Source organism: Anser brachyrhynchus (assembly GCF_964034855.1).
Source record: "Anser brachyrhynchus genome assembly, chromosome: 2".
In the NCBI taxonomy this organism is placed as follows: Eukaryota; Metazoa; Chordata; class Aves; order Anseriformes; family Anatidae; genus Anser; species Anser brachyrhynchus.
The window spans coordinates 64,914,106-64,941,885 of NC_137695.1; the positions used below are offsets into that span (position 1 = coordinate 64,914,106).

A 27,780-nucleotide genomic window follows, 5' to 3' on the forward strand; every position below is an offset into this window, starting at 1 on the left:
AGAGTTGCATAGTGACAGGACAAGAGGTGATGAATATAAGTTGCAGCATGGGAAATTCCACTTACATGATAGGAAAAAAAAATCACCATGAGGAAGGTCAAATCTTGGAACAAGTGCCCATAGGTGGTAGGTTCTGCATCCTTGGAGATATTAAAATCATTGGAACGGGCTCTAAGCAACCTGAGATGAGCTTGCCCTGTTTTGAGTGATGGGTTAAAACAGGTGACCTCCAGAAGCCCATACCCTGTACTACCCTAGTACTCTGCAATTAGATCAGTCTTTAAGGGCCATGGAGAAAACCTACATTTCTGGGGACAATGCAAACTTTACTCATCTAAGAGTTAAAGCTGCAGGGCTATTTAATGCTCCATATAAGCAGCTTCTTAAAAACTTGCAGCTGTTTTTGGCTTGAAGTAACAGGGAGGTACTGGATTTCACAAGTTAATGTGACAAGTTTGGCTCTGTAAACCCTCCTAATTGTTACTGAAGGGAAAATACCCCCTACAGGTTAAAGCACAAGGCACAGCTTTAGGAGATATGTAGTCTAATCCTGATTCAGTAGCAGACTTGCTATGTGACTCTGAAGAAATCATCCGAACTCTTTTATACCTTACCTTCACAACATATAATATAGGACTAGTAGGGTATTGCACATTATTCTGTACTTTTAATTTTATGAAAGGCATTACTAAATCCTTTTTAAATGGAACTGGTTTTAAGTTTTAAACTGCAGATCACTAAAATCTTACAAGAATATTTTACAAGCTCAAACAGTAATTGGAGCAATAGTTTCCTTATTAAGCACTAAAAAGAGCACTTAGACATTGCTAGGGATAGAATTATATTTTCCTACACTATTGCTTTTTATCTTGGAGAATCTTGACAAAGGGATAAAACAGAACATTTAATGAGCTTTTGGGTTTAAATGTCCCCAAGTATATCCCCTTAATTTGGAAGAAAGTGAACACCTTTACTCCGAACACTTTTATTATTCATATTGAAACTCCTGGGAACGTACCTTCAAGTTTTTGAAGAGAGATGAGTTTGTCCTGCTACTTCCTGCATAGTCAGGTACTGCAGATATCCTGCCGCAACACTGATAGTGAACAATGTTTAGAAATTAAAGGGGGCAAAGGAATTCTAGGACCTTTGTACGTATCTCTGTTGCTCTGCCAGATTACTGGTTGCAGATACATACATTGAATACAAATTAGGGTACAGCCAACAGTGTATAATGAAGAGGATCATGATAATAGCAAATCCCTGCCAAAACTTCCTACTCCTTGCTTGCCTTATTCTCTTCATTTATAAAGAGACTGAGCTGATACTTTTCATTTATAAAAAGATAGTAGTGTAATACGGCACATACAGAGCATGTACTCATCTCTTTATTTCCTGCAACTGAAACTGCTTACAAGCAGATACATTTTGCAATAAGTGGACATATTTAATGTGTATTGAATAGAACAAAAATTCAAAAAATAAAAATCAAACAACCACCAACCAAACCAAACATATCAACTCCAATAGACACAAGAAGATCAGAATTGGTCCGAGCACATTTGTCAGCTGTTCGTGGTTTAAGGGCAGTGGGTGATATTTCAGGAAGCAGAAAGAGCTTGGTTGCAGTTGCAGTTCCTCAACAGCACTTTTTTGCAAAGTCAGTGAGTTGTGCAGAGCGACACAAGTCTCCTGCTATCCTGATGGAGAGTCCACAGGTAAGTGCTGCAAAGGTACTCAGCAGAGGTACTGGAGGCAGATATGCAGAGCAGAGGATTTTTTTCCCCTTACCTTAGAGAGAAGGAAGGAAATGTTATTAAACTCAGATGAAGAGGCTGCAGATTTGGGTGAACTTTAATGGTTCTTTGTGGGAGGTAAGCTCAACACTTTAAATTTTAAGCTGGGAGAAATGTTGTAAAATCGAAGTTAAAAGTGCTCGGGTTTTTACTTTACTGCAGCAGTTGTGAACATCAGATTTTGTGCAATTTGTGGAAGCAAAGTACAAGGCAGTTAAAAGTTATGAGAGTCAGAGGTGAAGGAAGTGCATCCAGGGTCCTTTTAAAATAGCATCTGCACTTCAAAAATCCTTCCCCAAAACTATTTTATTAAAAGAAAATGTAAGCCAGAAATACAAGACTAATACTACCGGTTTGGGCGGTCAATCTTTAAGCAAAGAACAAGAAGGGAATTTCCATACTGCTTTTATTAGCTCTCTCACAGGCTTTGATAATCTTTCATGAAAAGCCAAATTTACAAAATCACTTCAGCTGCTGAGAGTCCCAATGCCCCCTGACAATCAGAGGGCTGGCAGATCTGGCACCACTGTGGTGCTTTTGGACACCTTCCCCGATGCTTTCAGACACTTACGTAACTCAGCAAGAATGGCTGGTGAGCAGTTTAGTGTCCACTTCTTGACAGGCTTTAGGTGGCTGATTTAGCCACTGGTTATCTGCTCTGATACTGTATTTCACATCACTGTCCTCCTGTTGCTCATTGTGTACAAGAGGCTATTAGGAGAGCAACAAAGGCTTCATGGATGACAGGGTTTTTTACATGTTATTGATGTTAAAGATCTTTCTCTTGTTAGCTAGGAAGAGCAACTGAGTGCCCTTCCCAGTGATCAGGGAAAAGAAAAGCATGAACTGAGGTGACACAGATAAATCAGTCAAGGCAGAGCTGTGGCTGGAGGGTAGAGAAATGTGATCGGAAGGTACACCAGTAAAAATGACCTGTGTCACCAGATGTACACTGCTGTATGCATATATTATTCAGATAGCTACTCAGTTTCTGTTTGGACTTTGGAACTTTTCTGGGTGACCGTATATAAGGTAGGTTGTTTTTACTTCTCTAGATAAAAAGCAATAGCAGCTTTTTTCTCGCCTCGTTGTCAACCCACAGCTCCATGCTCCTTCCTGATAAGAAGAGATGGAGTAGCAAGATTGTTTTTTCACCTTTGAACTGTATCTTTTCAGTTCTCATCTTTGTGCCAACATTATCAGCTGAAGCGTGCAAACAACCTACAGTAGGTAAAACTAGGCTGTAAACTTTGAGGGCACCACATAACGCCTCAGTAACTTGCTTCTGTCCAGGAGCTTCTCACTACATAACAACTTAAATCTCCCTCATGTTCTTAGAACGCACAGAAAGGCATCACCCCTTTGAATGTGCTGCATATGTTTGGTCCCCAAAATATGTCTCTGCTGCTCTTCAGGTTGTGAGCCAAGCACAGATACATCTTTCTAGGAGAACCGCTGCAAAAACACACATGGTTCAAAAGTGATGCTGTAGGCAATAGCAAGTGCGATGGCTATTTTACCGTGCTTTGTTGCATGATTGTGTAATATAGAACTGCACTCCATTTTGGTATGTAAAGTTACCAGCCTTTCCAGTATGTTGTCAGAAGCATCTAGAGTCTGAGGAGATTTTTCTTGCCATTTCATAAGTGAAAAGCCACTTTTATAAGTGAAAATGCCACTAACCAGACAAAATAGTTGGAATTCTGTTCCATTATGATCTTGAGGATGTAAGAAAATATTAGCAGTAAGTAGCAGTGTTTGAAGTAAATTTTAGGTCAATGGCTGTCAAATGATGAAGAAATTGGTGTAAAAATCGTTTCTTTAGGAAAAAAGTATCTACCGACCTACAAAGAGCATTGTCATTAGTTGCCATTATGTGATGCCTTCCACGACGAATCAATTTGCTAAGTAGCTGAGGAGAGATCTGTGGACACCATCTACCTTGAATTTAGCAAGATCTTTGACCTGCTCATCCTCAGTATCCTGTTGTCAGGCTGGCAATATATGAACTGGGCAGACTGACCATGAGTTAGGTAGAGCACTGGCTAAACTGCTGAGCTGAAAGGGTGGTGGTTAATGGCTGGTGGTTAACCAAGAGCCAGTCACAAGTGATGTTCCTCAGGGGTCAGTGCTGAAAATATTCAATAGCTTTATAAAATCTCAGGATTGCCAGGTTTGAGTGCATCCTCAGCAAGTTTGAAGATGACACCAAATTGGAAGCTGAAAGATGCTGAAAGAAAGGGCCACCAAGCAGAGAGATTGTGACAGGCTGAAAGGTTGGGCCAACAAGAACAGCATGAGGTTTAACAATGGTAAATGTTAAATCCTGCACCTGGGACAGAGTAGTCCCATGTAGCAGTTTTGGGAAAGCGGGGTGTTTGACTGACTGGGGTGCAACCTGGAGGGTCCTGGTGGATGGGAACCTGCATGTGTGCCAGCAGTGTGCCCTCACCTATGAAGGGAAACCTTGTGCTGCATCAACAAGAGTACAGCCAGCAGTCAAGGGTGTGATTATTCCACTCCAATTAGCACCTGGCTGGCTGGGATACTGTGTCCAGGTTTTGTCTCCCTGGTTCAAGACAAACACTGAAACATTGGAAGTGGTGGAATCTCCCTTGCTGGAAATAGTTAACGCTTGGTTTGATGGGATTCTGGATAACCCAGCCTAAGGCACTGATTTCAACAGGTGGTTTGACTGTTAAATCTCCAGAGGTCCCTGCCAACCTGGATGTTTTTATGACTGAACAGCCCCAACAGACACAAACTGGGATGTGCACAAAGCTAGCTTTGAAGGACCTAACTGAAGCATTGAAAATACTATAGCCTCCAGGTCTGGAAAACTGGAATAAATTAGACCAGAGGGAGCATCATATCAACACAGACTTACCACCAACTACCTATTTAAAGCTAGGTTCGATATTTCTGCATTATGAACATACCTCAGATTCACATGGAAACATGCACATCTTCTTTTGACAATGCAATACTGAACAATTGAATGAATTCTACCCTTCTGCCCCCAAAAAAACCATGCTCAGGATGCTTCTGAATCTGGAAAAAAATCTTCAGGGAAAAATACTTCAAAAAAGCATAATAAAATATAATGTTGGATCCCCTTAAAAGATTAATTGACTTCTTTCTAACCTAGAAGAGCTCTCTGACACACAGCTGAAATTAAGTTAATGTGAGGATAATCTTAGGGGTAGGAAGAGAATGATCACCAAATGAGCTCAGATGTCCATTAACTTCTCTAGGGGAACATGAATCTGAAAATAAAGTAGAGATAGTTCATGGTACAGAATTCATTATTTTATTGTCAGCTCACTAAACAGAATGAAATCTTCCTTCCTAAATAAAATTAAGTGGAAACAGGTTTCAGCCAAAGTAAGATAGACATAAAGGAAAATCTGCAGTGGACACTTAATAGGCATTGCTTTATCTGCACTTTTGTGTTAATGATACTTTACAGCAAATGGTGAGATCTCTCACTGTGAGAGCTGTGGAAGTCATTGAATCACTTCCAGTAATGATCCTGATTTGATGATGCACAGAGAAAAGAAAGCTAGCAATGGGAATCTCTCCTCAGCGAGTTGATGCTTCTTATTTCCAATTCAGTAGCATAATTAAACACATTAACTATGTGCTTTATTCTCCTAATCTCATTGAATCCTTAACACCACTGAAATCAACAGGAAAACTATTTTTGGGATATCTACAAACTAGCTAACTTCAGAATAAGATACAGTGGGGCTAATGAAGTCTGAGGTCACTTGGCCTGTTCAGTCTGGAGAAGAGGAGGCTGAGGGGGGACCTCATTGCGGTCTACAACTTCCTCGCGAGGGGGAGTGGAGGGACAGGTGACCTATTCTCCATAATCACCACTGATAGGACCCGCGGGAATGGTGTTAAGCTGAGGCAGGGGAGGTTTAGGCTGGACATCAGGAAGAGGTTCTTCACCGAGAGGGTGGTTCCACACTGGAACAGGCTCCCCAGTGAAGCAGTCACTGCACCAAGCCTGTCTGAATTTAGAAGTGATTGGACTGTGCACTTAGTCACATGGTCTAAAATTTTGGGTAGACCTTTGCAGTGCCAGGAGTTGGACTTGATGATCCTTATGGGTCCCTTCCAACTCGGGATATTCTATGATTCTATGATTAAGTCTGCTGTTATGTCCAGTCTAACTGGACAACTCCTCTGTTGAGGATCAGAGGTCATATCTGCACAGGCAACACAAACTGCTGTACCAACTTATATTGATGCTATTTGGGCCTTCTTTCCACCATGTTCCACTGACTCGAGATGGAAGATGGATTTTACCTTTTTTTTTTTTTTTTTGTATGCCTATCTAGTAGGGCTCTTAATATCGTAAAGGAATGTCCTTCAGCAAGCAAAAATCTATACAGTACTTCTAGCAAATAAACTCGATGAAATGAAAAGAAGAAAGGCAGGGAAGCTAATTGATAATTCAGTGACTTTAATTCTTCTCACAGAGAGGTCTAAAGAACAACCAAGGGCAGGAGCCCAGTGGCATGGTGCTCTGTGCAGCATCAGAGGGCAGTCCATGCTCTGCAGCGCTCTGAAACCAAATAAACAGATTTAAGAAGGAACTGTGTGACATGATTTAGGTGTTCCTGTTCCAGCAGGCAGATTGGACTAGATGATCTTTCAAGGTCTCTTCCAATCCCTAATATTCTGTGATTCTGTGATTCTGTTAACTGTCATCATGGTAAAACAGCATTATGGCCACAAGCAGCATGGCCCAAGATTTTCTGGGGAGTCCTGTGTCAATGAAATAGGGAAAGAGGCTAAAAGGCAAGCTGACAGTGGGCTGAAGGGCAGATGTGGGTACTGCTCCACAGTCCAGACACACAGCCTTTACGCTAGTTGTTTCTACAGCTGCTCCTGGCTGGTCTCTCTAGCTGCATCCTTAATAATTTCAGCAGTACTTCAAATAGGCAGAAGTCTTCAAAAATGACTCAGTAATGTGCTTACTCCTAACACAATTAGCTTCACATTTCAGCAGATACACTGAAGATCTTTATCTAACACAAATGCTTGTCATTAGTTCAGCACAGAAACCTCCAGATTTAGCAGTAAAATGAGCCATTTCAGCCCAAACAATTTGATGTAATAGAGCAGTTGCATGCTTACAGTGCTTCATTTCATTATGCATTCTTTAGTTTTGCTGGTCAGGAAAGGCTCTTGCAAATCAGTATACTTTTTGAATGCAATGCAGAACATTTCTCTTACAGTAAATTCCTCATTTCTGAAAGAGATATCAGGAACCCTGAATTCCAGGCTTCTGTCTTACCCAGCTGTAGTATTTCATTGTGCCTATGGTGATGTAGGGAAGTATCTTCAGCATCAAAGTAGCAGTACTGGCAATAAGCTTTGCTTTCTGTACTTTTCCTATGCAGACAGTCTAGGCTAATATAGGGAGGTGTATTCCTCTGCCAACATGAAAAACACATTTTAGCATACTAAATTTCATAAATATTTGGATGTATATATGCAGCAGGAAAGTGATCACTACTAAAATGATTTTTTTCCCTGCATTTGGTTATACGTCTGTGGTCAGAAATCAAATGAAATAGAAGATCTGAGAAAAAAGATAGCATTAGCAATTTCAGTAAACATTTTGAGGATGAATAGCAATAGACTTGTGCTTTACATTTAAAAAAAAATATTCCTTCTTACAACATGCTACCTGCCTCATTAGGCAGTTAGTGAGAGGCTAGCACATAGTTCAAACAAATTTTAGGATGAGCACTGCCTTTTCAGGTGAAGGGAATGTCTTTTTCTTCTCAGAAAAGTACATATGCACATACGATTTGCACGGTAGTGCATATATGATTTCATTCTCTGCAGTTTAATGTCATCCTTATGGCAGGAGTAATGCATCTCCTTGTCAATCAGCTCCTTCCTCCATTTTTTTTTTTCATCCTGGTGAGAACAAGCTCTGATAACAAGTGATTAGCTGTGCTGGATTCCTGATGAAAGGCATATCTCCAGAAAAAACTACTGGCAAGCCAGAGATGTGAACTAGTAAAATCCTGCAGTACAAGATAATATTAAAGCTGGTGACAGACGGCTGGAAATGTGTTGTTAAAAATAAAGAAGATACCTTCTCAAAAGGTCCCTTTAGACTGAAGTCTGCACAGATAGCTTTTGTATGTGGTTCTGATGGCTCATACCTTCCTCAGTAACAAACACTGAGGCCAAAACAGCATGCCAACAGAAAGCATAAGCATGTAAGGAGAAAATAAGGCAAATTATTAGCGTTAGTACAGTTGTTTTCTAGATTCAAGATCCACACACCTCCTCACCCTATTAAAGAAGGAGTGCAACAGATTTTTATGTGGATTTAGGGTTTTGTTTGTTTGTTTGTTTGTTTGCAGTACTCCTCTACTGAAAGATTTGGGTTAGGGAAAGATCTGAATAGAAATCTGAGGCAGTTTCATTGATATACTATTCTTCAACAAGGAATGAGGTGAATCTTGTTGCTTGTAAAGAAGGTAAAGGTAGTGATACAGACGGAGGGGGAAACAGCCTTTATCCACATCACTCTGGCTCAGGTATTTTAAAGTGAATTTCTTTTGAGTAACAATGCCCAGGGATAGTAAATTGCAAAACGTTTTGTTTTGTTTTGTTTCTAAGTTAGAAAAGGGAACTAGGAGGAGGCCTCCAGATATATTTGCACTTTTCAGAGGAGCTTGAATTTATATCTCTGCTGTGCAAAGATGTGTGAAATGAGGAATTACAAGTCACATTTTCCTCCCTATACATTTTGCAAAATGTTCTTTCAGATGTGTCACAGGCAGTATTTCTCTCTTGTAGGATGCTTTACACCACCTGGGTGACAGCTGTAAATCACAACCACTTCAGAACCCAGATAGAGACATTTTAAGAAACCTATTACCCATAAAATGTTTCTGGCTGATACTGATACCGAACATTTCTCCTTTCATAGATAATTATTATCTTTCTATGCAGGTGCTTGAAATAGTAAGGCCCTTTAGAAGTATGAGTCAAAAATATGATTTTGTTAGTAGCAACTAAAAGTTACTCACTCTAACTACATACTAACTTTCAGCTATTCATATTAACAGCTGATCTTTTGCTTACTGATAAATTGCAATTAACCTGTCACAATTACAACTTCATGACTGATTTAAACAGTCTTACAAACTAGGATCTGGTCCATAGCTGGCACTGGGAGGGGATCTGAGGTTTGGGCTTCGAGTAACGAAAACAGAATGTAGCAGAAGATGCTCTCCCTGTGTCTCATCCTTTTTCCTAGGAAGCAGACACTGCCCTTGCTTGAGGACACTGCTCTGACTCCATCCTAAGAAAAGGTGTGAGGAGTAGTACCATGCTTGGTGTTTGTCAGTCCACAGGTACATCTGTCAAAACCAACTCTTCAACAGTCAAACATACATGACAATGTGGGATTTTCCCCAGTTCATGAGAGAAGGTAGATTAAAATCAGATCAGCTATCAAGAAAATGAACCTTGTTTTATCTGACCAACTCCCTGATCTCTCTACTGTCTTCATCTTGTAGTTGCCTGATTTATATTCAGACATAAATCAAAGGGAAAATTGAAAAAGCAGGGCTTTGATCTGCTGTCCCACCAGACTCCATCAGAGGTGCCATCAGGAAAAGTGGAACTGGGCTGTACTTAAATTATATGTTAGAAACGACAGTCAGGCTCATGGCTTGTTACAGGACTAGTAAACTGCTACAGGACTATGCCTCAGTTGATATAAGCAGGTTTATATTTATTAATGTAACAGAAGGTGAAGTGCTGGCTTTGAATATATACAGAGACAAAGAAGGCTAGTAACCAAGTATTGAAGACCTGTTTCTTCCATGAATGCAAGGGAGCTCTGCCAGTGTAAAAGAAAACATTATAATTTGCTATTTCTAAAAAGCTTTCTGGCTAGCAGAAGTCTGATCAACTGTCCAGCAAAGTTGATTTATACCAGCATTTTGGGTAATATTTTGAAACTTACTTTTAGCTAGCATTGGTGTAGAGACCCCTTTGAGGGCCTGATTTTCTACTATCAGCATCAGCTGAGTGTTTTCAAGAATGTCACTCTAGCTTTACCCTCGAGTAACTAAAAGGGTCAGGTTAACCACAGTGACTTTTAGGTGTTCAGGTGATCTTATTTTCTGCTTTTTGCCACCTACATAAGTGAAGGAAAGAAGCAGTTTTCCAAAAGACCAAACCACCACACCTGCATGCTTCCTACCACCCTGTATGGTCCACTTCTGAATTAGCACTTCAAATCCTTGAGTTCTGGCACAACAAATGCAGAAAATCAAAACACCTGCGTTGCCACGGTTATTCCATGTACATCTCCAAGTTCAGAACAGCTGAAAAAATCATTGACAGCATGTATTATGTCTGAGCATAAAAGGCATGGTTCTCATTTCTCAAGGACCTTTCAGGCAATTCAGAGTAAAGGAGCCTCGATGCTACTCCGATCTCAGAACAAGTAGTCCTTGAAATCTAGGACAGGTTCTCAACTATTATTAAGCAGCCTTGACCCATAAAACTGTTGCTATAATGCAAATTTAAAGTAGGTGAAGGTCTCATACAGGTGATACAATGGGGCTATGCAAACCTGCTGTCATTCTTCTTTAAGATTTTGGGTTATTGCTCAATCCCTCAGAAATTACTCAAGACTTAAAAAATATGTACATTTCCAGCACCTGTGTTTAAATTCAGCTGATCTGTCACCAGCTTAGTATATTACTGGTGAAAATCTAAACATAGCAGTCTGAAATCTATTCTCTGAATCACAGTTAGAGAAGCATATTCCAGAGACACTATTGCTAAATCTTGGACAAAATTACATCAAATTTAGCAAGGAAAATGAATTGCAATTATGTGAATTAAGGTTTTTATATCTATCTAGAACTTGACACTAACTTCAGCTCAGAGACAAACAAAGATAATAAGGATGTCTGTCCCAGAGCAAACTGGTATTTCATATTTATTTTCAGTTTGATTTAGGAAAAGAACTGAAAATTTGTTGCAGAATGCAAACATATGGAAAGAACTCAACATAGAAATTCCCATTTGTGATGACTGCTTAGGAAACCAACACGGTTATGTATCAACAATAATATATAACTGTATAAACATATTGTATGCATTAACTTACTGTATGTGTCAACAATATTATATAACATCCAAAAAGAATCATTAAGATGCTACCTACAGATTTTTAAGATATTGTTGCTTTCTTACCACTATTAATTGGCCTATATTTTTTTCTAGAACAAGATCTACAAGAACCCAAGACAACATGACTAACTTGAGGAAGCAGAGGACTTGATTTAAGGATATCTGGCATTGCCACAGAGGCTTCAGCTTTTCAGCTGTAGCATGGGGAGAATGATACGTATGCCTTTTAACAGAGCTTTGAGATCAACTGAAGAAAGGTACTAGGTAAGAGCTAAGTATTATTGTTATTATCACTTTTTAATATTAACTCAATACCTCTTCTACTGTTAGCCACTGTTAGAATTGCAAAATGCAAAAATATGGTCTCCAACACACAGCAGCCTGTTGTGAAGTACCACAGAACAGTATGTCCGTTGTGTTTTTTAACAAAATGTGAAGCAATAGGATGTAGTCAGTTAAAATGTTCTTATGTAAGACTATATCTAAATGTTGAATGTTAATACCCTTGCTTTCAGAAGTATTGTACTCAAATATACCTGTGTTCTGGCAGAAATGAGTAAAGCCTGCAGGAGGGCAAAATTCTCCTTGCACAGACTCAGAGATTCAGTCCTGCAGTAAGTCATCTATTACTACATGCACCACACTATAACCACCACTCCCAATGAGTCCTCAATGCTGATACAGCTAATATTTATTTACTAAAATCTCCTAGTTTCATTTTGCCAGCACTGTACAGGTATTGCAATGTCACTGAGTCCCAAGAGATCCAGATGCCAAATTACAGTCTTGGCAGAAAGCAGGGTGGAGACAAGGTGCTGGGCTATAGCATGCACTTTGTTTCACCGCTTTCACTTTGATGTCTAGACTTTAACCATATCCACAGATATGGTTAATCCACACTTTGTCAGGTGCAATATAGATCATATTTTGCTCCTGTACTTCCGGATTATCAAAACATTATTTCAAACAATCCCTTCTACCCTGGGCAATAACTTTCCAAACAAGCATCTCTGTGGTCTGTGAGGCTTACGTATGTGTGTAGACTTGATTATTTTGGGCAGTAGAATATAGCTGCTCAGAAATGGGAAGCTTTGAAGACTTCCAAAGTCTAAGAAATTGCTGTAAATTAAGAGATCTTCTGTTAAATTCTCTAAAGAGCTGTTCTGATATGATATCAGATGAGTGGTAGGGAATAGTAACATGCAAGCCAAGGAAGCATTTCTTCTCCTCATGAATTCTTCACTGGGAATGCAACCAAAATCTTCCTGAGGTTGTGTGCTTACGGGTAGCCCTGCCCTCACATAGCTGAAGGCCCACGGTTGTTGCTTTGTCATGGGTTCAAAGAAAGAAGCAAGGCAATGGCACTTCACAAACAGTGGGTGTTTTCCTTTTTGTTCTTAGAGCTTACATGAAGAGTCAAGTAAATAACACTTGAAGAGTGGAGACAAACTCTAATGTGTATGTATACACAGAATGAACAAAAGACTTGGTTTGCAATGCTTTTAAAATGGGTTTGCGACTTCAAAAAAAGTATCAATTTTTCTAGTTGTTTCATTATGAACTCCTTTCAAAGCTGTTCTGCACAACTGTTTTCATCATTTGTGTTTGTAATTTCCTAGTACAGGAAGACATTGCTTCAACCTTTTTTGTAATGCTATCCTGTAGCTCTACGCTGCCTCCTAAAAGTAGGAGTTAATTCTTTTGGTTTTCATGCATCTTTGAGCATGTGTTTGGTATCATCCAATACCTATAAAGACCAGAAGGGTACATTTGTTCTTTTCAGTATGATACAGCTTGAATAGTAAATCATTAGGAAGGTTCCACAGTTTCCATTTTTGTGTGAAAACAGTGAAAATACCAAACAAAAGAGGACTCGACATATTTTTTCCATCCCATTCATTCTTCAAGAGACTAAAAGGTAGTTTTATAATACTGATCTGATGACACAGTTACAGAACATAAGTAAATGAGTTAAAGAATGAGAATGAGTTAGAGGAATCACTAAATGTTGTTTGAAAAAAAATCAATATCTAAATACAGAGTAAATACACATTTCATATTTAAATATGTTATGTTTTACTTTAAGCAGACATTTATACTTCAAAATTCAGGTGTGTGCAGTAATTTTGAAATCAAGAGAATACTGCAATTATTCTAGTGGCATTGCATACATGATCATAACACAGCATGGAATGAGAGCAAATCAAAAAGCTATTACAATGCTCAACAGAAAGCAGCTCTGAGACTAAATGATGATGTTTGTGAAACAAATGCACATTTTAAACAGGCTTTTGTTAAATAATATTTGTATTTTGCACTGCTACCAACGTAGTTTACTTTGATGCAGAGATGTCAGTTTTGACAAACATTCTTTTTTCCATTTTATTAAGTCTGTCAAAAATAGAAATCTTTCATTTGGATTGAATTTTTTCCCCCTGCAAATTCAAATGAAACTTCTCAGTTGGCTGCATGCAGGCTGCAAATGCTTCTTATGCAGAACCCAACTGTCATAACACATGAAAATCTGTGTGAAGCTTGCCAGTCCCTCAGCAGATATACGGGGGGATAACTTTTGCAGACACTTGTTATACAGACAGTAGAGCTCACTGTTTGGCAGAGATTGTAGGAGTGTCATCATTTTTGACAAATGTGATTAATTTATTTATTTTTGGATACGCTGATATAATGTTGATGTAACCTAATGGTGACTGATGAACCTGCTTGGGAAAACATTGAGCAGTGAAGAGGACAAGTCAGTGACAGACTGATTTGGATTAATAAGTCAGGAGCATTTTAGTACTGTGAAATGCAAAGTTGTTCATATAAGAACAAAAGAATAGGAGCACGATGTTGATGGCATGGAGGAGTTCAGGGAGGAGCCACAAGTATGACTGAGACAAAGAGAAGATAACTATCTGTTACCTCTACTTTTCTCTAAGTATCTATCAAAAAAAATCTAAACATGGAAAAACTACTAAATATTGAGAAAAACAAAAAGCAAAATTTGACAAAGGTTTTTGAATCCAAAAGTAAAAGTATAAGCATGTATGATATCTGGAAGTTGAACTGGTACAAATTCTGTCTAGAAATATAGTTTTCCCATAATTTTTTTTAAACAGTAGGATAATTAACAGGATAAAAGAGAAATGAGAAATGAGTTCCCAAAGGTCGGAAAAAATATGCTTTTACTGGGAAAATTTTGACAGACTGAGTCATATTTGTAAATGACTTACTCTGTGTGACCAGGGTAGTCCAGGGAAGTTCTGCGGACTGTGCTGTGCAGAAAGTAACCAGAAATGAAAGTAATGGCATTATCTGCACTGAAAACTGATGAATCTTGAATACACATGAATCTTTCTGCTGATCATATTTCTGAAAGTACCCAGCATCTGGCCTCCTGGCAGTCCATCTCCTTTGTCAAACTAAAATGTAGCTATTTTGGCAATGTCTCTGAGCCCTTGGCACCAGCAAGGTGCTATGACATTCAAATAAAGTGGTTGCCCCTCATGACTAGTCAAAGCACAAGTCCAGCAGAAATTAACCAAGAGACTTAATGCACAGGAAGACCAAACCTTGCTCCAAAACTTGAGCAATATCACTGAACTGGCTGTGGCTAGAGGGGGAGGGGATAGGAAGGCACTGACATTTTGAGGAGAAAACCCCAAGCAGCGCTACAGGCTGGGAGATGAGTGGTTAGAAAGCTGCCTGGCAGAGAAGGACCTGGGAGTATTGGTTGACAGTCAGCTGAATATGAGCCAGCAGTGTGCTCAGGTGGCCAAGAAGGCCAACAGCATCCTGGCTTGTATCAGAAACAGTGTGGCCAGCAAGACTAGGGAGGTGATTGTCCCCCTGTACTCAGCTCTGGTGAGGCCGCACCTCGAGTACTGTATTCAGTTTTGGGCCCCTCACTACAAGGACATCGAGATGCTCGAGCGAGTCCAGAGAAGGGCAACGAAGCTGGTGAGGGGTCTGGAGAACAAGTCTTACGAGGAGCGGCTGAGGGAGCTGGGATTGTTTAGCCTGGAGAAGAGGAGTCTTAGGGGCAACCTCATCACTCTCTGCAGGTACCTTAGAGGAGGCTGTAGCGAGGTGGGGGTTGGCCTATTCTCCCATGTGCCCGGTGACAGGACGAGGGGGAATGGGCTGAAGTTGTGCCAGGGGAGGTTTAGGTTGGATATTAGGAAGAACTTCTTTACCGAAAGGGTTGTTAGGCATTGGAATGGTTTGCCCACGGAAGTGGTTGAGTCACCATCCCTGGAGGTATTTTAAAGCCATTTAGATGTAGAGCCTAATGATATAGTTTAGTGGAGGACTTGTTAGTGTTAGGTCATAGTTTGGACTGGGTGATCTTAGAGGTCTCTTCCAACCTAAATGATTCTGTGATCCTGTGAAATTCTGGCCAAAGAACTTGTTGGTTGTAATGCAGGTCAGTGGGCTGTAGCTACGTGAGTGTCAGCACAATAGGAAGCCTTATCTTACCAGAAAGCAGCGTCTCCTCTGTGAAACATCCTGTGTCATCCAGACTGTCAAACATTCTGTATCATCACACAGTGACATTTCAGTTGGATGTCTGTAGTAGTGGGGAGCTGATAAGCTTCTTTCCTATATAATATCTGTTGGTAAATTTTTTTCTGAAGATTAAAGAAAATGAGATCTCCTGCAGAATCTTACAACAAAGGGACTTAGAGATGACTGCAGAATTCTGCAGAAGCCTGCATTTCAGTGTCTAGGTTGATTTTTTGTAGACACAGACAGGTTTCTTGCTGTCCACCTAATAGAACTACATGAGGATAATATCAGTTATCTGACTTTTGCTTATCTTTTCCTTCCTGTCTCAGATCAAGTTTCATTGCTGGACTCTGAACAGTGACCACGAGAGGTCTTTCCTCTACAAGCACATCATTGCTGTGTGGCTGCTAACATGTACCTGCATTTGCAGCTTTTTGCTTTTAGGGCTGTGACACTTTTAAAACTTTAAATATGTATTTTAAATTAAAACAGTGTGATAATGCCACTTTTTAGGGACATCTTTTCAAATTAAAGTTTAACAACTTGAGAAAACGATGAGAAGCTACTGCTAATGACTTCTGGCTTTCATGGTGTGAGGCTGAAACAAACACATCTAAGAAACGAGAACAAAACTGGAAGGAACTTCTATGGTTTCTGATGCAAGAACTGCAATGTGCCAATAAGCAGCACCTTTAAGAAGAAGCTCTTCCGTTGTATGCCATTGTACTTCTCACAATGCACTGGACTTAGTTATCCATGAAATTCAGAATGACTTTTTCAAACAGAAAAGGTCAGTATATACCAACAAACACCACATACTATTTAAGGTATGGCAGTTCTGTTTACGTTGAATGCGATAAAATATCTGAAGTCTTACTTGCATTAGGATAAACAGAGAATAACTGATTTTTCAAAGTGTAAAGAGATCTTGATTTCTGTAGTGTCAAGTGCCTAGAAATACTGCTAAGAAACAATAAAAATATCTTAGACACATCACAGATATTAACCCCTCACTGTGAGCAAAACCAGTTTATAAAAACGTTACGGGTATTTCCTCTTTTCCACAAGAGAGAAAAATGCTAAATAACATTTTTCCCTCCCAACTTATTTATGAAAACAAGGTGAAAAAGCAGTCATACAAAGAGATACAAATACTACTTTGTGAAGTTAATATCATTGTCATTTTAGAAGAAAAGTTTTCAAAAACTCACCCAGGAAGAAAACCTTCTTGTATTGCAGGATTCACAGGTGAAATGGAAGACATACCAGAGTTAGTTTTAAATTAGATTTTTCAGGTTGCATTAGCAGTATAACCAGGACAGTACAGAGCCCAGCATTGTTCATTTTTTCCAGCTTTCTTTCTGTGACTGTAGTGTGGACATCCTCTTGATACCTTCATAGATGCAAACATGCTTCAGTATGACACCCCACCTGAACTTTTCTTCCCCCTCATACTCTCATAATACTTAAAGATCCTAACAGAAAATACATTTAGAATAATCAAAATTGTATTTAATCTCTCTTGGCAGAAGCATTATATTAAAAATGTATAGCATACGTATTAAACTTTCTGCTAACTTTCAGTTAGCCTCCATCAGTTCCAGACAGGAAAGCTTATTTGCACTAACCCAAGATGGCCTTTTCTAACATTTTCTAATATCCTATTTTGTAACACCCTGTGACCACATATTAGAATGAAATGGCCCTGAGCAGCAGGACAGCACTGCATGTGCTGCTCAGGCTAGCAGGATCTGAGCAGAATCTCCACTGAGCCTCAGTATCCATGCTATTTAATCCATTACTCAGATGTACTGTCCATGGAGAAGGAATTGACTGAAATGTGTGCAAAACCCAGCACACTGTAGCAAGCAAAATTTGTAGCTTTAATAGAACAGCATATGGTTATCTTCTGGCTCTGGGAAGGGCAGATTAGTGCTTCAGATAAACAAATTGATGAATGAGTAGCAGAATTCAAAGAATATCTCTGATGTTTGCTGAAGAACAATGGAAATGATCATAAGAGAGGTAAACTGAGAACACAGCTCAAAAGCAAAATCATGATTTCTCTAAGAATCTTTTCTTTTCACCTACTACTAATTCATGCTTAAGGGTATGGTAACATCTCAAGTACTCCAGCTGTTCCTCCTCCCAGCCTTCTCAGCTTGTTTTCTCTAGACTGGAAGATGTTTGAATAACCATTACAGCTTGTTCCATGTGTAAGAATCCAGGTTTACTCCTTGAGTAAGAGCCAGATGGAAAGCTCTGCTGGCATTTCAGATAGGCTCTGTACACTCCTACTCTTACCCAGTCTTTATGTATTCTTTCATTTTTAGAATATGTACAAGGAAGATTTCAGGAATATGACTGAAGAAAATATGGCTAGCAATGGCTCCTCCTCTTCCTTCATCCACACGAACTCCATGAGTGCCATCCTGATTACTGTCTACTCAGTTGCCTTTGCTGGAGGTGGGATAGGGTCCATTGCAATGTCATTTGTGCTGGTCAAGATGAACACTCTGTCCGTGACCACCACAGCCATCATTAACCTGGTTGTGGTGCACTGTCTCCTTCTCCTCACAGTGCCCTTCCGCCTGCACTACTATGTCAACAAGGAATGGGTCTTCCAGATGCCATTCTGCAAAATGGTGAGTGCTATGGTGCACCTCCACATGTACCTGACCTTCCTATTCTACGTGATTACGCTGGTGATCCGGTGGCTGATCTTCTTTCAATGGAAGGATAAGGTAGAGTTCTATAGGAAGCTGCATGCCATTGCCGCAAGCATTGCCGTGTGGATCTTCGTCATTGTCTTTGTGGTGCCACTCTTCTGCATTGAGTACGGACGCTCAGGGACATACGATAATAAAACATGCTTTAAGTTCCACAAAGAGCTGCAGCAGGACAGTGTGAAAATCCTGAACTACTTAATAATTGTGGCCGTCGCCTGTATTACTTGTGTTCTCTTGAGCTTGCAGATTTTCATTCTGATAAAAGTGTCAAGAAAACTCTCCACCTCCCTCTGGTCACACCAAGAGTTCTGGGCCCAGGTGAAAAACTTGATTTTCATCTGTGTCATCATAATTTGCTTCCTTCCCTATCACCTCTTTAGGGCCTACTACATACAGCACGTGAATGACTATGAACAGTTAGAAAGCTACAATGAAGTTTTTTTGAGTCTGACTGCACTCAGCTGCCTGGATCTGCTGTCATTTGTGCTGAGTGGAAGCCGCCTCCTGAAGCAAAATGTGGCTGTGCTTCGAAGCAGGTTGCCTTGCTGCTAGCACCAACCACCTGCGGTACGTGGACTGGTGGAGCATGGTGCTAGACAGATGGAGCAGATGGACAGATGGACAGATGGACAGATGGAGCAAACCCACTTCCCAGCAAGTCATGGTGGACCCTGGAAACAACATAACACACTCATGCAGGGCTCTGCTCATCCCAAAAATAATAATAAATTTATTGGATCACCCCAAAATAATGGGGTGATCCACCACCCACATCTCAGCTCACAAACTGGAGGGCTGCCTCTGGGATTTCCTCACAGCGATACCTAGCGAGTTGTGGATACACCTTGAGGAGTGGGGAGAAATGGCATGAGCCCATGGCTCACAGATTTTACTTCTTTTAGATCAAGCTTTGTGAAATCTGAGGCACTAGAATGAGACTTAGGAGAACTTGCAAAGTATGTAGAAACACACACACACAAAAAAAGAAGTTTTTTAATGGAATAAGGGACTGCATATTTAAAATCAAAGATCTATATTGTTTTCCACATACATTTCTTATTTATTGCCTGCAAGCATAAAATATCAGTGAAACTATTATTCCACTTGAATACGTCTGTTTCTTCACTGTAAAGACAAGCATAACTTTCTAAATGAACGATTCAATCAACTCTTTAAAAACAATCTATTTTTTTCTCTAAAAGACTTTCTCAGAATCACCTTTTGGAGATGGTATCATTACAGCAGAAAAGAGCTTTGTTCTTTTTACCACATTGTGAAAATGTCTCCACCAACAAAAATTATATATCCTCACTGAATATTGTAAGCTCAGACCAAAAGACTGCATTTTTACTTACAGATTTATTCAATTTCAAACAACAATAGCTAACGGTGAGGATTATTTTATTTAGATCATTCAGATAATAGTTGTCTTTTCATAAAAAGTCAAATATTTTAGGTCTCCAAGGTAACAATGCTTTTTTTAATCCTATGTTGATTTTGTGTAATTCTGAAGTTTGTAATTACTCTCAGTACCTTTATCTTGAAATCAATGCTTTAAATTTAGTACCCTGGACTAGGAGAAGAAATTAAAATGTTACTGCTTGGATTGGAGGGATGGAAAAGCTAACAAACCTGGTTTAGCTAAAGAGCTTACTATACCTCAATGGGGCATTGTGAGGTGCTAGCTGTGAAGCAGAGTTGAACTGTATTTGAAAAGAGGAAAAAGTCAGCAAAATAACTTTGTGAAAGACATTCGGGCTTTCATAGCTCTGCCGTTTTAAACCCATACCAAAAAATTAGTACAAATCTCTGACTGCTATAACCCAAGACACCAATGGCTAATTTATCTTTCTTATTGCCATCTGCATAAGGTCACATTTCTCATTTAGAGTCAGTGGAATAATATCTTAATCTTCTGACAAATTAGAGGTTATCAACTAATTAAATTCCAGTGGAAGTCTCTTCTCATGATGCTGTTGAAATCCACCTTTTCATACTTCCGAATCTTTCCATTTCTTTCTACTTCAACATCTCTTGCTCATCAGACAGCAATCAAATAATGATTGGTAGATCTTGCTGTACCTGTATGATCTTACTGCTATGCTCATTGCTTTTGTCCCCAACAAAGAGTGATGTCCAAGATGGTTCCCATCAGGTATCATCAGACAGGATCCCATCTCTTCCATATTCTTTCTTCCTCGTCTTCCTTTCTGCTTCAGGCTCCACTATATATCCCTTAGTAGGTCTGATCATGAGAAAGTATTTTCAGGTCAGAGACTGAGTACTGCTATATAACAACAAAAGTTGGAAACCACTGAAGTTTGTAACACAAGGGATATGTGGGGATACTCACATGGCCCACCCTTGGCAAAGTGCCTGAATCACAACAGCTGATTAACAGAGGGAAATGTGAGAGTTTACAGTGTGTGTGAACTTGAGACAAAACTGTCTGAGAAAGCATTTGCCCCAAAATAATTAAGTTAAAGACAAAGAAGACCACCAGCCAGATTAAACAGTAATTGAGGAACTACAGAGACATTTAAAACATGGAATGAATCAGTTTGAATGTGTAGTTCACTGACTGCCAGTTAATTATGTGTCATTAAAAAAGCAATAAAATTTTGGTTTAAAAGTACATTAAGCACTTTTACCCTGCAGCAGAAGACATGGTTGGGATCAAAGGGTTATAGTAAGTGGGGTTATATCAGGCTGGTGGTCAGTCACTAGAGGGGTTCCCCAGGGCTCCATTTTAGGGCCAGTTCCCTTCAATGCTTATGTAAATGATCTGGATGCAGGACACAGAATGATAGAATCATTTAGGTTGGAAAAGATCTCTGAGACTGTCAAATCCAACTGTTAACCTAGCACTGCCAATTCTAGCACTAAACTATGTCCCTAAACAACACATCTACACATCTTTTGAACACCTCCAGGGATGGTGACTCAATTACTTGCCTGGGGAGCCTGTTCCAATGCTTTACAACCCTTTCAGTGAAGAAAATTTTCCTAATATCCAACCTAAACCTCCATTAGTGCAAATTGAGGCTATTTCCTCTTGTCCTATTGGTTGTTGCTTCCCCTAAGCCTCCTTTTCTCTAGGCTAAATAATTGAATGCATAATAATTAAGGTTATAGATGATACTAAATTACAAAGAGCTGTTGAATCCCTTAAGGGTAGAAAGGTTCTTGCAGAAAGATCTTGACAAACTGGGAAGATGGGCAGTCACCAACCATACGAAGTTTAACAAGAGCAAGTACTGGACTTTGTACCTGGGATGGGGCAGCCCTGCTATACATATAAAATGGGCAATGAGAGGTTGAGAACAGCCCCGTGGAAATGGATTGAGGGGTTCTGGTCAACAGCAAAATGAACGGGAGTCATCAGTGTGCCCTGGCAGACAAAAGGGCCAGCCACCTCACTTCAAGTACTGTGTGCAGGTTTGGGCACTACAATGTGAGAAAGGCATAAAACCATTAGAGAGTGTCCAAAGGAGGCCTACAAAGATAGTAAAGGGTCTAAAGGGCAAAACATATGCGGAGCAGCTGAAGTCACTTGGTCTGTTCGGTCTGGAGAAGAGCAGACTGAGGGGAGGCCTCATGGTGGCCTGCAGCTCCCTCACGAGGGGAGCGGAGGGGCAGGCGCTGAGCTCTGCTCTCTGGGGACAGCGACAGGACCCGAGGGAACGGCATGGGGCTGGGACAGGGGAGGGTCAGGCTGGATGTTAGGGAAAGGTTCTGCACCCAGAGGGTGCTCAGGCACTGGAACAGGCTTCCCAGGGCAGTGGTCATGGTACTGAGCCTGTCAGAGTTCAAGAAGTGTTTGGACAACGCTCTCAGACATAGGGTTTGATTTTTTTGGTCCTGGTCGGAGCCAGGAGTTGTACTTGAGGATCCTTGTGGGTCCCTTCCAACTCAGGAGACTCAGTTATTCTATGATACATTTATGTTTCCTCTTATAGCAATATTGTTGGTGGATGGAAATGTCTTATATGCATTCTGTAGGCACTGCATACCTTTGTAACACTATATTATAAACCATTTTTTGCAATAAAGTTGTTAACACAAAAAATGTCTATTTGCTCAAAAAGTTAAATAAATAAAATTTGGAAAATAAAACACGTGTTTGCAAACAGTACATCTTGACCATTGAGCTTAACTGATCTTGTTCATTAATGCGTTAAAATCACAAGTAGTTTTTGTTAAAATGTACAAGTTTGCAACACCCTGCACTATGGCATCACAAAAAAATACCAGACAGAGTTTTGATTTTTTTTTTCCAAGTAGAAATTGATACTAATAATATTAATGTTTATTCGTGATGCTAATGAGCAGAATTAGGGGGATATAATTCTATGCTTTGAGCTGGTGATACTAGTTGGCATTGAGTCATGATTTCTATTGGACTATCTAGACAAACTTTACATCTGCCACTCATCTCACATTGTGAGTCTGTCAGAGAAAGCCTCCTCCTGCCCAAAAAGAATGAAGTCTTGGTTAACACTGGCAGGAATTGCACTGCCAGTTGGTGACAGAAGTGGTGCTTCCAGCAAGGGTGCTGACAGGGCCTGTGGGGAGGACTGGGTGCTGCTCCCTCCAGCCTTCCCCTGCTTTGCCCCTCACCAGCTTCTTGCTCTCTCCCACCCTCCCGGGCACCCTTCCTGCTCACTCTCCTTGCAAGAGCTGAGGAGGAACTGGAGGTGCTGCTAAGCAATGCCATGGAAGAAGTCTCTGAAAAGCTCCTGAAAATGAAAGCATAGACAAGGCCAGAGCAGCATCTGAAATGTAGCCAAGCAGCTCCTGTGAACAGTGATGGTGGAGGCAGTGGTGGGGAGTTGCAAATATGCAGGAGCCAGTCCAGAGAAGACCACACAAGAAAAAAAAAAAAAAAAAAAAAAAAAAAAGCTCTACTACAGAAGAACATAGAGGGCATAGGTCTTGGAAAAGGTGTTGGGGAAGAGAATAGGAAGGCAGAATATAAGTATGTTTCTACCAAACATAGACTGTGCCTCTGGACTTCATCTCATGTTGTTTATTGAATCCTTAATGCTGCCAAAAAGTGGAACTCTCACTGACAGGAACAAACTTGACCTCCATTGCTCCTTAATCCCACTTCTGCATTGCCATTCCATAGGATTGGGATTCTTCTCCTGCATTGCTTTCAGCTACATCTGTTCCCTCTCTAGTTCACCAGTGAGCCATGCAAAATCATGTTGATGCAAGGATAAATACAGCAAGCTTGGTTTTTGCAGCAATGCTGGTTTGGGGTATTTGTTGGAGTTTAGTCCTACTTTTCTCATCCCTCTTACGCTCCAGATTTTTTCTTTCCAGGCAGTTTTCCACAGACCCACATCACCTGACATTTCCATTTCCATTTCCATTTCCATTTCCATTTCCATTTCCATTTCCATTTCCATTTCCATTTCCATTTCCATTTCCATTTCCATTTCCATTTCCCTATGGTTCCAAGGACCAGGACATATTGAACTAGCAGTGCTGCCAGAGAAAGGGGGGATCTCCACAGCTGCAAGAGAAACAGTACTTTGTTTACACTCTCCTTGTAAGTAAACACTACGGATAGAGATTGATTGGTGACAAGGGCTGGTTTCAAAAGCCAAGGAGTCATTAATAGAACACCAGTTTGAGCTCCCAGCCAGAAGCTTCAGGAAATGAAACTAAATTTTCTGTTACTTAGTAAGACAATTTTCCCCACCTGCAAACAGTTGCTTAATAAATAAGATTTTTTGTTGAAAATAAAAATACCTCTAAGGATAATACACATAATCCATTCCCTGAAGTATAACTGTATTATATAATATATATATCTATAATGGAAATGGTGCTAGGCTCAGAGATGAGCAGTGTAACATGCAACTAACTGGGGAGCACAGCTCAAATCCACAGGCAACCCCATCTGTAGTGGTATCATGGTAAAGAAAGACCACCTGCCCAGCGCTGAAAAGAGTTAAGACAGATGTTAATGTAGAAATTCAATAGCATGTCTGAATCCTTCATCTGAACTTGGGAAGCAGGACCCTGACTTCTGCCTCTACAAGAGCAGCATACTAAGGGAATGGCACTGATGGAAAAGATCCCACTACGTCTCATCTATTTTAGAGGTCTGCAACAGAGAGAAACACAACAACCTGACAAAGGCTGAGGCAGGGAAAATGTACTAGTGGTGGCACCATGACCACTAACAAAGATGCAGGAGCACATGTTGTAAGAAATGCAGATAGCCCTTGGTCTTCCCAAAGCTTTTCTTCAGAAGAGGAAAAGACTACAGAGATTTCACTAGTCAGGTGCTACAGAAGCATGGGAAAAAATAAGAAAATAAGAAAAGACAGCACAGAGTGTATCAGCATTGCAGGAAAATCCTATGGTGGACAATCTTGAATCATATCCTTGGAGAATGGGAGAGACTGTATGTCTGGGGGCTGTGTACAGAGAAACATGAGTGAGTGTGAACTCCACATGCATGGAGACAGACGCCAACCTATTTTCCCTTCTTCTGTTGCAGTTCCCATCCTTTGCTATAGAAGGAGCAGTTGAATCAGTATCTATTCAGGACTGGAAATGTATCTGTACACTGGAAAAAAGCATTATGAAGTCTAACATAATAAAAAGAGGCCTGCAAGTTAAATTCAGCTTGGAAGAATAAAATTATCCCTGAAGTAAACTGGCCTCCAGAAGTTTAAACCCAAATGGCACGCAATGTATTATGTATATGTATTATGATGATACTGCGGAAGCAACTATTCTGAAAAAAAATAGACTTGAAATTTTTAGTTCCTTCATGAAATGACAATTTCAGCAACTTATTACATTAAATGACTGAAGGTTTAATGCATTTCAGAAAATACTGGCTATTTTATTACACTGTCCAACTCCCTACTTTATTTGACCATCACCTGAAACGCCTAATGGTTTCTAACATTTCATGAAATGACCCTCCATATTGTTTTAGTAGGGAAGGTCAGGTGCTTCAAATGTCAGTCCAGTGGAAGAAAAAAATTAAAAACAGATACAAATTTTACAAAGCAAAAATGACCTCACAATAGTCTCTGTTATAGAAATCTGCATTTGTTCTGTGATTTACTGTGTATTTCTACATAGCATGGGGAAAAAATGAAACAAAACAACTATTTCTATGTCTTTTAAGCTAATAACTTTAAAAAGACAGAGATTAGACATTTTGCATAATACCTGCCTACTATTTTCTGTCATTTCGCAAAATAAAGTCATTTTGAGAAATGACTGAAGATTTTAGTCATTTTGCAGAATGACTGGTTTCATAATATGACTGTAGCATACGTCAGCAATTGGTGCAAGAACAGTTGTACATAAAAGGAGGTACTTGGATCAGATTCCTCTACTTGCTAAGTAATACATTCTGAAGATGTCTCAGGACTTTGAAATTAAACTTAAAGAACTTTATAAGAACCAATAGAAATGCTCAGAGTACATGATCCTGAAGACAGAGTGTTATGTAATTACTGCTGAAATAAAAAAGGCAAAACAAAATCCCAGGTCAAAGTCAAGACATGAATACTATCTGCTTGCAATGTAAATATGGAGAATCCACCCTTTTTTTTTTCTCTTTTTTTTTTTTAAGTGTAAGTGTGTACATTGCTACTTTTTCCTCTTCAGAGATTCAGTTTTATTGCTAATGAAGAGTTTCCTTTTTCCCGCATTTCAGATATGAAATTCTATAATGTGGAGACACTGCGAAACTGATTAAGAGAAGGCAGACAAAAGAGGAATCTCCCACACATTATGTGAGCATCAAGGATACATATGATAACATCAAAAAAGCACATGTGGCGACTGGCCTTGGTGGCCATGATCATGTCGTAAAACACTTGTCATCTAACTATGCAAACATCACCAGAGATGCCGCTGAGCTCTTCAAATCCTGCTGTACAGTCTGCCAGGAAAAAAGAAGGTACCAACTGGCTGAACGGCTTGCTGGCCAGTCCCTTCTGAACAAGGAGCACTTAGCAAGGGGGCAAATTGACAGTATCGATATGCAGTCAATGTCTCTACGCAGCTTGAAGTGGATAATGATGTACCAGGACTGTGTCACCAAATTTTGTGTTCTCTGTCCACTTACATGAAAAAATGCAGCTGAGCTGATCCTACAGTTTCTTGACATCTTTCTCGTTTTTGGAGCACTTATTGTATTAGAGGGTCATGATGGAACTGAATTCGTTACTGAAGTCATGCAAGAACTGAAATATTTGTGGCCTCAGCTCAGCCTGGTGCATGGAAAAACAGGACACTCGAAGTCAAGAGCTGGTAGAGCGTTCAAATGGCAATATTAAGGAAGTGCTCATGGAGTGGATGGCAGACAATAATTCATGAAACTGGTCTATGGGAATTCACTTTATGCGGTTTGCTAAGAATTCTGCTCACCACTCAGGAATAAACCATTCACTGTATTCAGCTCTGTCTGGAGCAAATCCCGGGTTTGGGATCACGTCGACCTCTCTTCCATCTGATATCATCAACTGCCTAAATACTGAGGAGGACCTGGTCTCTGTGCTGACTTGCCGTGCTTCATCACCCATCCCAAGAGCCCACGCAGCTCCAGAGCACCCCACTGGTATTGAGGCTGTAACAGAGCCTGCGCCCCGGCCTCCATTAGAAGAAATCCATCCACAACCTGTGAAACCTCCACTCGCACAGACCTTACAGACATGTAGCCTTTTGCCAACAGAGTCCATGGCCAGTGCACAACCACTAGCTACCCCAGCCTGCAAAGCCGACCTCTGGTTTCAGCAACAGGGCAAAGGAGCACAGGCAGGCCAGGCTAGCCAGGTGGAACAAGGCAAGTCAGCACCCAGGAAAAGAGCGTGTGGCCAAGCCACCTTACAGCTGGCAACAAGGGAACCAGTGTGACCATCTCCCAGACTGTCCAAAGGACCAGCAAGCAAACCAACTGAAATGTTACAGAGCAGAATAGATGCATCAACATCCCTCCTCACAAATGTATCAATCATGAAAATAAGTGTTAGCTCAGTGAGAAAAAATGTTGTGTTTCTAACTAAAGCTTACATTTTGAGGTTATGTTGCTTTTAAACATTTTATACATGCAAATTAATGTGTTAAGATATTTTTCCAAAATTAACTTAAAAAATGAGAGATGATAACAGTTCACTAACTTACTAGTCTTTTTTTCTGGAGGAGAGGAAGGGGGGGAGGGAAGGAAGCTATTGTTTTCTTTGGTGGAAAAAGGAACAACCTCAGCCTACCAACAGAAAGTCCCTCTTCATCCTTATCAGTGATTACTGTTACAAGATAACAGATAATCATGATATTGTTTATGTCATCCTGCCATAATGAAGGAACCAGAAACTGATACAGTTTGGTTTTGTATTGACTTTATTCTAAATGTATTGTACTACATGAATTTAATTTCATCAGGGAGCAGAATTAATTAGTGTAGCTGTTTCTCATTACTAATGTAACCCATATATATGCACAGTCTTGTTAGCTCTGTTGTATCTCCTCTGTATGCAATCCTGAAATAAATAAAGAGGCAATTTACCACA

The 27,780-nt window shown here is 40.1% G+C and overlaps 1 protein-coding gene across 5 annotated transcripts; it reads left to right on the plus strand.

Annotated features, from left to right (window-relative positions):
* Positions 1-1,010: 1,010 nt before the first annotated feature.
* On the plus strand, positions 1,011-27,780 carry LOC308189166 (putative G-protein coupled receptor 141). Of its 5 annotated transcripts, none has more exons than XM_080578933.1 (4): positions 1,011-1,718; positions 11,085-11,255; positions 16,014-16,290; positions 17,834-23,629. In XM_080578933.1, the coding sequence occupies exon 4, from the start codon at positions 17,837-17,839 to the stop codon at positions 18,779-18,781; it is 945 nt and encodes a 314-aa protein (XP_080435059.1). In that variant the 5' UTR covers positions 1,011-1,718; positions 11,085-11,255; positions 16,014-16,290; positions 17,834-17,836; the 3' UTR covers positions 18,782-23,629. The 5 variants fall into 5 exon arrangements, 4 of the variants coding, with proteins under 4 accessions (XP_080435059.1, XP_080435061.1, XP_080435060.1 ...); XM_080578935.1 differs by lacking the exon at positions 16,014-16,290 and adding an exon at positions 9,097-9,270 and having other exon boundaries at positions 1,013-1,718; XM_080578934.1 differs by lacking the exon at positions 16,014-16,290 and adding an exon at positions 9,097-9,193 and having other exon boundaries at positions 1,013-1,718.

Coding starts and splice junctions, on each gene's coding strand:
- LOC308189166 (XM_080578933.1), top strand. CDS start 17,837: ATGTACAAGGAAGATTTCAGGAATATGACTGAAGAAAATATGGCTAGC.